The 13,727-nt window shown below is 49.8% G+C and overlaps 1 protein-coding gene across 1 annotated transcript; it reads right to left on the reverse strand.

The window, feature by feature from the left end:
* Window positions 1-4,169: 4,169 nt before the first annotated feature.
* LOC148838454 (odorant receptor 131-2) lies at window positions 4,170-12,236 on the reverse strand. The gene is made up of 2 exons (XM_088911707.1): window positions 11,241-12,236; window positions 4,170-6,667 (listed from the first exon to the last, which is right to left on the reverse strand). Exons 1-2 carry the CDS (start codon window positions 12,179-12,181, stop codon window positions 6,604-6,606), a joined length of 1,005 nt encoding a protein of 334 aa, XP_088767833.1. The 5' UTR covers window positions 12,182-12,236; the 3' UTR covers window positions 4,170-6,603.
* Window positions 12,237-13,727: the final 1,491 nt, after the last annotated feature.

Raw genomic sequence — 13,727 nt, forward strand, 5'->3', positions numbered from 1 at the left:
CCAACTGTAAGATGTTGAAGATTTCCTCCTGATTTTAGCCTCCTGGTTACAATCCTTGTCTGCAAACACTTCAAAATAATAAAACTACACTCTGTGAGCTTTGTTGAAAATTTCGTCGACCCCCGTACTGCTTTGAGGTCAAGATGACAGATTAGATCTCATTAAATTGGAAAGAATAATTGCCATAGCGCTGTAGTTCAGATGTGAGGGAAAACTCTGATGTAAGAACGGGTTTTGTTTTTAAGAACGCAATACGAGGCGGCCACTTGGGCCATCTACAGTATGTTTAGAGCGTAGTTAATAGATTTGAGGATGACCAGCTGTTTGTCATAAGAAGCCAGAGTGTTGGCCTCAACTACATGGCTGGGTAGCTTGCTCCATACTCCCCCAAACCTTTATGTAAAGAATCGACTTCTGTCCTGACTGGAGGATCTCATTCAGCCATTTTATGACAGAACCCAGGGCCTCAGCTTCAACAACATAGATGGGTAGCTTGCTCCATAGTTTTGAAACTAAAAGCCTTTGATTATTGATGCTATGCATATAACTGTGGGGAATGCAGCAGAAATGCTTTGGGAATTCAAGCTAAGACTGTCCAAGTAACTTTTTTTTTGCCATCCATTTACGAAATTATTTTCTTTGTGGGTTTTTACGTGTTGTCTGGAATCAGAAATGGACACTGACATCACTGGCATAGCACGAGAGTGAGCACTACAGGAGGAGTGAGACATCTCTTGCTCACAACTCCACAACCTCACAGAAGAGTGAGCATTCATTGTAAAAGTGATCTAGAATCACAGCAGAGTGAGCATCACTGAAGGAGAGATGCAGCTCTCGATGACAGCACTGTGAGATCACAGCAAACTTAGTGCTAACTGTTTAGTTGAGTTTGGAGACAGCTATCTGTGCCATCACTAAAATCGCGGCCCTGTGCAGCAACTGGAGAAGTCGCACAGCTCCTATTGATAGCAATACAAGATCACAAGCATAGAGCACTGGAGCCCACCCAACTCCTGTGGTCCATGACAGAACATTTTTTTGTTTTTAAACACCTTTTAGAGGTGATTGCCTGCAAGTGAAGCCTGGAAGCCTTCAAACCACAAAAGACAAAAATAGATTGAGATCTATCTATTTGGGAGGAAATGAAGTGAGGAAGTTGAGTTGCTCTTGTCTTACAAGTTATATTTCTGCTGATTGCGCTTGCTACTGTATGGTGCTGATGGTCAGGTGGGAGGGATTTTTTCTTTATTTCAGATGTAATCAGAAATAGTTTTTGAACAAAACCTTGGTGCACCAAGATGTCACATCTATCGGATGCTGCTATGTGCTATTCTGAGTCCAGCCACAGGCCTGCTCGCAACCTGATATGTTCTCACAGAGAGGCGAGAGTGGGTCTGCCAAGTGTGTTTATCTCCCCTTGCAGGAAGGAAGCTGGTGGTTTCGTCTTGAGAAATTTCCCAGTTTTTAAATTGCGACGACCGTGCGCGCACTGCCAAAACAACATCTGCTGATGTGACGGTTTTTTTTTCCCTCCTTGCAGTTTTTCGTGAAAAACTGACAGTAGTGTAATGCGACCCTTCCAGCCCTCGACTTGTCTGCAAAACTTGTTTCCTGCCCTTTGTCTTGGGTAAAAGCTGCACTATCTGCACTGCACCTCTGTTGTTCTCGGGGGCTTGGAGTCAGAATTGCTAGGTTCATACAAATGTGCCATTTTGAAGGACCAAAGAGCCCGCAGGTGTGAGCTGCTTGTATTAAGAGCTGTCCCTCCTGTCACCACCAGCTTTCAGTCCGAGCAGAAGCTGGGGTTGAGGTGTCCCCTCTGCTCCTTGTACATCGCTGGCTCTCTAGTTAAGCAAAAGAACCAAAAAAAAAAAAATCAGTTTAGAAGCAGTAATCCGAACTCAGGCCTAAAGAATCAGCAGAGCAGATTCCTTCCCTGGCTGTGCCCTTTCATCGGCTCTGGTGCCTGTTTGTGGGCCTGTTTGTGGGCTTAAGTTTGAACATGACACAGCAGCAGTGTCTACAGTGAAGATTTGAACCCATGACCCTGTGAGACCCTGGAGCCCCTAAACCCCTACTGTTTGTATGGCCCCATACAGTTACAGACTGGCGTCTAATAACTCTTGGCTGCACACCCAGAAGGCACAGACCTCAGCTGGTGTCCATCAGAAGACAAACACCAAGTAGATCCTCGGTTATCCATAGGAACTTGGTCCCATTGCTAGACAGTCCAAATCTGTGATTCCTTTGAGCCCAGCTCCACTTCGTGATCCTGTATTTGGTTATGCAATTGCATGTCCATTTCTACTGTGCGCCGGTTGAAGGTTCTCTTCCTTTGTCAACTGCAGTACACTTTGTAAGCCCGGGTACAATGTGCTGTGCTGTTTGGGGCTCCCTGTTAGTCGGGAGTAAGAGCTGGTGCAGGACTGAAGGGGGAAGGGCGCTCTCCTCGGAATCTAGCCGTTCAGAAACGGCCGAGAGGCTGCCCGTGTGCAGCCGCGCGCACGGCTCCTTAATCTCCCCCTTCCCGTCTGCAGGAGCAGCAGGAGGAAGTGAGAGCGGGGCTGCGATCATCCCGCGCTCGAGTAGCCCGTCTGCTCTTCTGCTTCCCCCCCCCCGAAACTTCCCAAAAGCAAGACACAACGTGCAGTAACGCTTCTTGATTTCGATTCCACTCCGAGCTGCGGTGGGAAGGAGCTCTATAGCTCTGGAGCCAGGGTCGTGCGACGTGTCCCAGTCCGCAGGCAGCGAGTGGGTTTGGGCCTCGCTGTCCTGCTGTCTCTCTCTCCGCCTTGTCGGAGAGAGTCGATGTAGAAACGTGGCCAAGATCATGCAAACCGCACGGCGCCTCCAGCTGTCCGACATCTTGGGGCAAACCGAGCGCCTGGCTACTGGTGTTTTTGATAGCCTTCTTTCACACCCCTTCGTGTGGGGGTACAGGCGGCAAAGTCATAAATGGCGCTGGGGAAGTCGCTGACTAAAAATGATTCACACCAGTTACAAGGAGCTTGTTTCTTTATTACATTATTACTTTGAGTAATTGGCAGTTAAGGGTGCTTTTTAAGGGAGCATTTTTCCAAGTTAGATTTCCTGTAAAGGATCACCATACAAAGTTAAACTGAGGGAGTTGTGCTTAACGTGTCTAATGTGTAAGTGCATTATATAATATATACTGTACTGTACACAAGCTGTATAATGAGTAAATACAATAGTTGTTTACTTGAATGTGGTTTTATGTAATCTGACCTGCAGTGCTGAAAGGTGTCACTGTGGCTTGGTGGGTTCTCACTGATTCAAGAGTGGTGACTTTCTGTGTGGAGTTTGCGTGTGCGCCCTGTGCCACACGGTTGTCACTAAAGTGTCCCTGCACGATACAGGGGCAGGGTGTGGCCCTAACCTGCACCTTGTCCTTCTGGGATAGGCTCTTGGAATGTTGAGGGAGTCTGGAAAACGCTACCCAGCCATGTCGTTGAAGCCGATAACCTGGAGATTCTCTGATCAATTAGCTACTAGGTACCGAACAGGCCAGATAGACTGAATGGACTCCTCTTGTTCAAGACCTTTCTTCTGTTCTTAATATGACACTTCTTGTTGCTTGAATCTTTTGTTGGATTGCTTTTTTTATACCAAAAATGACTTAATTTTTGTACAAAATGAGAATTGTTGCCATGTTGCAAATAACGAATGTAATGAAGAAAACACAATTGTATTGTTATAGCCTGCTTCCTATAACTATAGTTGCTCATCAATGGCTGTGAGCATTGGTGAAATGGAGACAGCAAGCTGAAATCTGTCATGTTCACCTCTTAGGAAGTAGCTCTTTAGAAGAAGTACCAGTTCCTGGTGCTCTTCCCTGGTCCTTGTTCCTTTTTCATTCCAGCTCCTGATCCCTTCATTAAAAGCCTAAATGGATGAGCAATGTGATCGATCAGACCTTCCTCGTTGTTTTCTGTAATTTACGATTATTTCCAAGTCCATCTAGAAACAGCTGCATTGCTGAGAACAGCTCAGACGGGTCTAATAACTTATTGGTGAAATCCGGTTGAGTTCATTTAAGAGCTCAGCAGGAACTAAAGCAAGAGGACACAGGGAGCACCAGGACCTGTACTGGGGTGTCCCACCTTAGTGTGAACAAGCTCCGTTAAGAATGATCGCTCGGAGACAAGGTGTCGGTTATAAATATATATACACTTTTATTGTTAAGACATCCAGACACGACGCTGAAGAGACGTGTACAGATATTGGGGGAGCCTCTGCAAGTGATTTACTGTACATCTCAGGACTCGCAACCCCTAAAGATACATTTGTGCACTGGTGTCCTGTAATCTAAATAGCGTAAATGTAATTTGTCATTAATGTCATGTGAATTTGATTTGCCATTGCCAAACAGGAAATGAGTCCTTTTCAAGAGCGTGATGGTACAGCTCATGGCGGGACGTACCGTAGCTCTACATGGCGGCAGCCGTCAGGAGCCTTTCTGCCGCGGGGTTTTGAACAAGCCCTGGGGCAGGGCGGCAGTCCACAACTGTGCGGTGCTTCTCTCCAATCCCAAACCTGACAGACTCCTCCTCGCGACGGCGGTAAATCGCCCCGTATTTCAACAACCAAGGGGAAGACCAGGTCCTCAACGATTTAACGTAAACGCGGATACATTTACGCCAAAAGCCTGTTCAACCCGACACGTTTTCCCTCTTCCCTGTTAAATGAAACTAGAAACGTCCTCACAAATGTCAATTCAGATAAGTTGTGTCGCCGCTCTCGGCGCAGTTTGCGACTGCTGATGTTGGGAAAATATTGATGCACAGGAAGTGGACGAGAGCTATTTCCTGTCTGCAGTGACACCAGTGCCAAATTGAAATATCTGTCCTCTTTAAAGGCAGGAGGGTATCTATACTTTTGCTGGTCTTGGCGGCAAAGCAATAGTGAGCTTCATATTCTTTCTTGCAAAAATAAGTTCAGCCTCTTTCTCCCGTTCAGCCCCAGCGGTATGTTGCAGGGATGAGTGGGATAAGGATGTGTGAACATAGCTGCCTCTTGAGAACAATAAATAGTTCTGAGATTAATAAATGTTGGTGCGCTTCACAAAGCTCTAGCTACATCTTAGTATCACTGCACAGGCCATGTGCAGACAGAACTGCCCGAGATGCCAGTACTGGCAGATGACTCCCAGCACCGCACCAAGTGATCACAGTGGTTAATTGCATCGCACCTTCAGTAGTTTAGTTACTTAACTCTTTCTTCTCTCGGAGTGTTGAGTCTCTAACCTTTGACCTCCGGATAGCAAAATCAAAGCCCACTAGTTCGTTTTAGTTTAAACAGAAAGACGCTCACCATGTAACCCAGTAACAAGCCTCCTGCGGGGAGGAGGGTGAGGTTAATTACAGGCAACCCAACCCTTCGTTAAGTGCCAGACCAGCGCGTCTCGCTCCTGTCCCAAAGAGTCCCAGCTCTTTTATAGGGAGCCCACATTTTTTTTTCAGGGACTAAAAACCCCGGAACCAATTTGTACCTTCCCCGCTCTCTGTCACTGTCCAGAAGCTGGGCTCGTGTTTGATGTTTCATCTGGGCAAATTCCGAAATGAAAGCTAAAGCTGATGAGATCCTGAGCTCAATACGCTCATAGCAACCTCTCTTCCAGAAGCTGTCTCGTGTTGCCTACGTCATGATCCATCAGTCCTGGCCCATGGACAGCAGATGCCGCGATCCATCTGATCTGCAACCCTGCCACTCTACGATGTGGAAACAGAAAGGCCAATGGGGGTTGTGGTCTCAGAGTTGGCTCCAACGGGACCTCTTGATAGATCTTGACAGGTCTTGGCTCCAGCTGGACCGTTCTTTTAAAAAGTCAATGCTACTCAAGATCCCTTGACCCTGGTGCTTTAATGGCGATTGTTGCCTTCAGCTGGAGACCCTCCATGGCTGGGTCTGCGTGACCCCACGCCCTCTGCAATCTCTATTTCTCGCCAGCCTTTCATCTCGGGGTCCAAGAACTGCAACCCAACTCTCCGTGTACACCGTTCCGCCCCCCCGCTGGCCTGAGCTAGAGGGGCTGTCAGAAAGACATCCAGTGGCGGCGGCGGCGGTGGTGGGAGGTATCCAGTCTTCCTGACCTCAAAATCCAGGGTAAGGTCTGAAGTTCACATTCCAGCACTTCTTGCTCGGTATTTTAGACCCGGAAAATGTCTGAATTTCAGTGCCGGTGGCGCAGATGTTTGGTTCAATCCAGGTAATTCCAACAGCGAGGCTCGATGGTGTAGACAGGAGGTAACGGAAGGGGCTCTCTCCTCTGTCCCTTTCTCCTGCCATGCCAAGAATGCCTCTTGCATTCCCCGACGTTTCGGGAATGTGGAAGGTCCCGATCCTTCCTGTCCTGCGGTGGGAAGTGGAGCACTGGCCCTGCACTCCTCCCAGGGAAAGAGCCCCCTTCCGTGCTACAGACCGCCGAGACAAGGGCTGCTTGTGCAGTTTCCCTCTGCCTGGCAGCTGTGCGTCTCGGGACAGGTTTGAAACGGGATCTATCATTCCCTGCTTTCCGTAGTGAGAACCAGACGACGTCCCTCCTGGCCCGTCCGTCGCTCGGCGGCCGGTGATCCCTCTGTCCGGCTAGACGGGCGTCTGCGACGACTCCACCGAAATCAGCCTCTGTGCAGCCGTCATGGCTCTCTCCCTGGAAGAAACAGAGCCACGACCCGTGAGCCTGCAGCACGATCTGGGAGCAGGGTCGCTTTCCCTAACTCCTAGCAGAGGAAGACCTTGGCTGTGGCCAGAAATAGCAACCCTCTTCCCCGACAACCGCCCCACCTGTCCCCCAAAACTGCAGTGTCCCCGTGTGACTTTCTGTCCCACAAGGGGGGGGTCTCATCAAAACCATTCTTTTGGTGTTTGGAACTTGATGCTCAGTTTCATCCAGCAGTACAGAGACACGCTGGTAGGTTAATGGGCTTCTGGTCCTGGTGTGAGTGTGTATTTGTGTCTGTGTGTGCCCTGCAATGGACTGGCATCCTCTCCAGGGTGTACCCCGCCTTGTGCCCATTAGTTGCTGGGATAGACTCTGGCTCCCCCGCGACCCTGAATTGGAAGAAGCTGCGTGAAGATAGATGGATGGTTGTTCAAGCGGGGAGCTGTGTTAGCGTGCTTTTCAAAACAAAAGCCGCAAAGGAACACACAAATGTTAATTCCACGCTGAAAAGTCCAAGAAACACAACGTCTTTGCTCTGGAGCTTTCTTCTTCAGCGGTGAGGGAGAGAGAGGAAGGCCGAAGGGATAGAAAGCACAGGAGAACAGAGGACCAAGCAGGTGAGAACAGAAACAAATGCAGGGAGAGCTGGAAGAGAGCAGTGAAAAGCTGAATTCTGTAAATGGAGAGGATCTAAAAGCAAGTCAGTCGGTTACTGAGAGGAGGGAGAAGGCGAGATCCATGTTAAGGATGATCTTGACTTCCGATGCTATTCTGGAATAGAGCCCAGAAAGCTTTGTGAAGGGATGCAGAGAAAAAGCTCATAGAAATCCTGGCCAGGACTGATGAAGTGGGGAGCTGTCAGCTTAGACCTCTGATTCTCACTGCTCTGGCATGTTCCCTGAGACTGCGCTGATATTTGTCTAGCTTTGAGCATTTAGCAGACACTTACCCACAGGCTAGGCCTGTGAATGTGGGATCCACTCAGGAGCATGACTCCTGACAAGCATGAGGCAAGGAAGCCTCCTCAGGGGACACAACTTTTTAGTAAAAAAAAACAAATAGCATCTCTTGAACACAAAAAAGCCCGAAAGAATTTATTTGGGTATAGTTTTGCCCCGTGTGGTTTAATTTGAGTATTGGTTGGAAGAGTAAATAACACACGAGAGAAACTGAGAAATCTTCAGAAACATACAGTAGGAGTACAGATGGCTGTGCAGTGGGGGACGGCTTCAAGGGACAGACCGCAAGGACATTCAGTGGACACCCTAGGAGTTCAGGGCTGAGCGGAGCCGTGGGCCTCCAACCGGGAGCCCCCCAAAACCGCTTTGTGGGTAAGCACATTGCAAGGGATCCACTCTGTTAGAAAATACACTTTTTTCTTTGTTTCTTACAACTGGAAAACTCCAAAGTCTAATAACAAAAATCACTTCTTTCATCTTGGTGAGTTTAACCGCCAGATAAATGCGCAGTACGGTTCTGAACAGATCCGTTCCAAATGAGTCACTATGCAAAGTTTCGCGTCTTTATCTTGATGATAAATCACGTGATTTAAAACCACGCCGTATATCTTGGTTGCGGGCTTTTTCTTAACGGCAATATATGGGGCACAGTGTGTGACAGTTTGTGTTAGATGTTGTAACTCAGGCTTGTGAATGTCTGCGGATGTGTTTGTTAAAATTCATCATTGTAATCTGTGGGATTTCTGCAATTCTTGCACTATAATGCATTTATTTCTAACCACTTGCTAGTGTTGCTTCTAACTTGACAAGTCTTGTCACGCATAACAGACTGAGATATGTGTAGCTGGAACTCAGGAAAAGTGAGGGTAAGCAGAGAGGCAGACATGCCACAGTTACACAGTGTGACAAGCTACAGTGTAGTCCAGCCAGTACTATCGATTTCAATTTCCCATTCTGAGATTGACAACTTCAGATTCTCAGCCATCTCCAGCCATTTAAGAGCAGAAAGCAATGTAATAATTGGTTAACCCAATTCAAATTTTAATTATACAGCACTGTGCCAATGAAGCACTTGGCTGAGCTACTGAGAGACCTAGGGCTTGGAGAATATTCTCCTTTAAGGCAAACAGACCCAGTGAAATTAAGAGCAGGAGTGGCCAGTCCTGGTCCTGGAGAACACCATCAGGCTGGTTTTATTGATCACGCCTCTCAAGTCTTAAAACTCGAGGAATAACTGTCTGACCCCTGAACTGATAGGTTCATATACTGTAAGTAGTCAGAGGCTGTTTGAAATAATCTTGAACTCCAGTCATCCCAAAGATGTCTGTTCCTGTCTTAAACTGATTAACTTTCTCTGTTGATGAAAACCCACATGTGTCCCTACTCGCCACAGATTCGGAACAGAGTCAAGGTGGTGTATCGGACCTCCTGGACTGTGGCTCTTCAGGGCCAAGAGCAGGAATGGTGCCCACCCCATCCCCCATTTGCCCCGTGTCCTTGCAGTGACCATCCAAGGTCAGCATGGCGTGCCGTGTCTGAGCAGCACTTTCCCGTAGCTGGGCGGCACTGAAATCGTTATTCGTGGTTTTGTAGAGAACGGATTCCCAATTCCAGTGCTCAGGACCCCCCCCCCACCCCCCCCACGCCACCTGAGCTTCCAGTTACAGAATTAAATCTTAATTGAACTAAATGAAAACCTAATTGAATGGTGATTCATCTGAGGTCTTTTTGTTTTGACCTCTAAAACATGTTACATTAAGCTTCCCATGAGAGGAGGCCATTGAGCCCATCTAGCCTGTTTGCTAGTTACTAGTTCACTGATCCATTGATTCTTCAAAGAAACCAGGGTATTGGCTTGGCTGGGCAGCCTGTTCTACACTCCCACCACCCTTTGTGTAAAGAGGTGCCTGCCCATCTTGATTGGAGGATCTCATCCAGCTCTTACTTGAAAGAAGCCAGGGTATCGGCTTCAACAACATGGCTTTGCAGCTTGTTCCATGCACCCTTCACTCTTTGTGTAAGGAGCCTCCTATTCTAGGTTTTAGTTGTATTTCTCCATAGTTAACGCGTGTGCCCTTTGGTTCATATGTCACTGTTCATTCTGAAGAGGTTCCGGGGGTTGACTGCACTGAAACTGAGTAACAGTCGCAGAAGCAGAAGACATTCAAAAGCTTATTTTAGTGGAGAAGCCTCCCTCCGTAGGAGGAGAAAATGGGCTTCATTACTCCAGACAGGATAAGAACTGCTACCAGTGGAATTTCATCTGGTTGCTACTTCTTAATGCCTCTTTAAAAACACATATTCAAAATGGGGATTTTTGTCCAGATCATTTTTTCTGTGTTGCATCACTCCGAAAACAAACGAGCTTTTCAGCAAAAAATTTCCTTGTGCTGAATCATTTCTTAAACAGAACTGAATCCGTCCTATTGCGTGCCGGTTGTTTTTATAATGGATGAATTTCCTTGAGGGTTCCGTAAACAAATTAAAACTTCAATCTCCTTTCTTATTGACAATCCCTCCCAGTCTTCCACAGCCATCCAAATCTGAAACAATTACAGATATTTCCAGATTGCAGATAATTAGCTTTGACTACCCGGTTTTAAACGGGTGTAGTTTTACTCGCCATGACAGCAGGTCAACAGTCTTAATGTTTTAACGGAAGGGGTGACGCGTATGTAAATAAAATAATGAATAAACATTGTAGACCTAGGGCTGCAAATTCCATTTTTGAGTTCTTTTAGGTGTAACACATAAGGAGGATACTGTGTGGGTGTTCATAACCTTAACAGGAACCATCTCTTCCCCTGTTACCGTTTAATTTAGGCTGCCCAGCCACAGCTGGACGAGACCTGGCATTTGGGACAGGAGTCACTTCTTTACACAAAGGGTGGTAGGAGGGTGGAACAAGCTGTCCAGCCGTTGAAGATGATACTCTGGTTCCCTGCAAGAAACAGCCTGACGATCTTTGCATCAATCAAGTACCAAACGAACCAGATAGGCCTAGTGGCCCCCATGTGTTTGTGACATTTATGTTCTCACACAGTTAAAGTATTGGCAAATATCCAATCTTTTTTGCTTGCAAATGTTGTGCTGATGGCTACTTCAGTAGTAGTAAGAATACAGGCGTGCATTTAATGAAAAAGTTTAAAGAAGCCGATCTGAGCTTCTGAAAAGTCTAAACTGAGCTAAATTTGTAAAATCCACACTGTGGCCCCAAGAGGCCCCTCTGGTGGTATTTACTGTGGGTCAGTTGCCCTACAGCTCTGCTTTCAGTATTTGAGTATATGGAAAAGTATAATACAGTATCCATTACAGCATAATAGATAACACCGACAGTAGGGGTCAGTATAGCAATTCCTGTTTAGATCTGGTGGTTCCTGTAGGGTGTGATCTCTTCTGAAGCCCCCCCACTGGGGGATCCATCCATGGGATTGGGTGTGGGGGTGGACAGAGGGCCCCAAGTTTTTTAACTCCTCCACACGACCCTGCCCCACCACCCAAGGACAGTAACCCCTTGAGCTGGGAGGAAGTAGGACACCCCCCCTTCTTTCTCCCCATACCCCCCTGTCCCGCCCTCCCTCCCCGGGCCCCCGCGGCCTTACCGGGGCGGGTGGTGGAGCCCGGGCCGGGCGGTGCGCACCGTCCACTCCAGCACCCCCTTCAGGTTGCAGTAGAGGCAGGGGAAGCGGTGGTGCATCTTCTCCAGCAGCTCCTCCTTGCGCAGGCCGTAGATGACGGGCGCGATGCACTGCGCCAGGCTGAAGAAGGCGAAGTTGACCACCCCGAAGAGCTCCTTGGCGCCGGCCTGCAGGTGGCCGGCCCGGTTGAGCAGGTGCAGGGCGAAGTTGACGAAGGTGGGCAGCAGGTAGACGGCCAGCTGGGCGCCGTGCATGACGATGGTCTTGCGGCCGATGCGGTTGCGCCGGCTCAGCACGCCCAGCCGCCGGCCCTCCAGCAGGATCCGGGCGTAGCTGAAGAGGATCAGGCCCGTGCAGAGGCTGAGCAGCACGATCTTCTGGACCTCGCCCTTCTTGAGCTGGTCGCGCCGGCAGGCGCTCGGGTCGGCGGCCGCTACACCCGGCGGCAGGAAGAGCGAGAGCGGGATGATCAGCGCCAGCGCCCAGGTGCCCAGCCCCAGCAGCCAGGGCCGCTGCCGCCCGCAGAGCGCGCTGTACTTCAGCGGGAAGCAGATGGCGCAGTAGCGGTCCAGGGCCATGGCGGTGAGGGTGAGCAGGATGTTGGAGGCGCTGGTGACCAGGACGGTGACCAGGGTCAGGCAGGCCCCGGCCGACAGCCGGGCGCCCAGGTAGATCTGCAGGTAGAAGGCGCTGTTGACCCCGAAGTAGACCAGGCCCGAGAAGAGCAGGTGGAAGACCAGCACGAAGCGCGCCTGCCCGCGCAGCTGCTCGTCCCGCAGGATGGTGTAGTTGATGATGAGGTTGATGAAGGCCAGCAGCAGGAAGGAGACGGCGGAGGCGCAGGCTCGCACCGAGGCATACTCCTGCCCCGTGCCGTTGCCCAGGTCCTGCCCCGTGGCGTTCATGGGGGTGGCTGGGGGTGTCTCCCACGCTGTCCTGGCTGGGGGGTGGGGGGGTTGCTTGCTTGCTTGCGAGGTCGCCTCAGGAACGGGGGAGCAGGTGGCCTTTCTTGCGCCTCATGGCTGCTGGGGGAACTCCACGGCCCGCGCTCCCCTCCGCCCCTCGCCGGCGGCCCGCCTGCCCGCCTGCCCGCGACTCTGCGGCTGTCGGTGCCTCCTGAAGCCTGCGTCGAGCCCGGGGCCGCTGCCGGCGCTGTTCTGTTGACGGGGAGGTCTGAGCACACGCTTACATGAGCCGGGAATCCTCCGGTGCCTGCGGTCCCTTCCCCACCGACACCGCCGGTCAGACGCTGGGAGACGGGCGCGGGCAGCAGAAACGGGTGAGGGGTTTTTGAGCTGTCTCGTAATCACAACAGCCAAGGAGCAGATAAGCAGCGAAGATCTGCGCTCTCTCCCTCTCTCACTCTTTCACACACTGATCGCTGCTTCCGTTGTTGTTGAAACCTCTAGCGCGGCGCGAGCAGTCATAACAGGAGAGCGGACGAATTGCTGAGCTCAGAGGAAGAGCGCACACTAGCGCTGAACACTGTTTCTGGTCTCCTCTGATCTTCCTCCCCCTGACAGAAACCTAGTAACAGTGACAGGGCCCCTTAGGAGGCTGCTGCTGGTGGTGATGATGATGATGATGATGATGATGGTGAACAGGTCAAGGCTCACAGTTCATGAGAGCACATAGAGAAGTCTGCTGTAACAAAATGAAAGCCGGCTGTTTTTGGTTTTGGTTGATGTTCCTAAATGTAGGTATAGGGCAGGGGTGGAGGTGTGAAGGGGGTGGAAACAGTCTTGATGAAAGGACGCTATATAAAGTTCACTTGTAGCCCGATATGAAAACCGTGGTGGTGAAGGGGGGGAGGGGTGTCTGAGATCCTGTATTTGAACCTGAATTTGCGGAAACCTCAACTGTGTAAATTGTAGGTACTTCCCAGAGCATGGGGATAACCTGTTTTGAGAGAAGCAGAAGACGAGAGACAAAAACAATATGTGCAACGTGACAGAATTTTTTGAAAAAAGCTGGGAAGCCGGTGAGCTCCGCGGGACCTGCTGGGCTGTGGCTCTGCGCTCAAGCTGCAGGCTGGTGCAGTTCCTGAGAACACGCAGCGCACGCCGTGGTACCTACCGTGGAAATTTTCTGGTGATTCACGCCGCCACTCAGAACGAAAACTCCAAATTAGTCACCACACCCCCCCCCAGCCTGCCTTCAAACAATAGCGATTGAAATTAATAAATCAATTCAACATCTAGACTCTTTCACCTCTTAACGAAGTTCCCATTGGCTTTCAGCTCTTTCTTCTTTGCTGTCGGAGCAGACAAGAGGCTGCAGATGAAAGGGCACTGTCTGGCTCCTCCGGACCGCTGTGTGATAGTTCAGCAGCTGAGTGCGACTGAAATTGTGTCCAGGTTTCTCCACAGGGCCCAACCCCCAACAGGGAAGCCTGCTCCAGACCCCCACCACTCTTTGCGTAAACACAAGGTTTCTGTTCCCCTTCCTCGG

This window comes from Atractosteus spatula, chromosome 3 (assembly GCF_055471065.1).
Source record: "Atractosteus spatula isolate fAtrSpa1 chromosome 3, fAtrSpa1.hap1, whole genome shotgun sequence".
Taxonomy (NCBI): Eukaryota; Metazoa; Chordata; class Actinopteri; order Semionotiformes; family Lepisosteidae; genus Atractosteus; species Atractosteus spatula.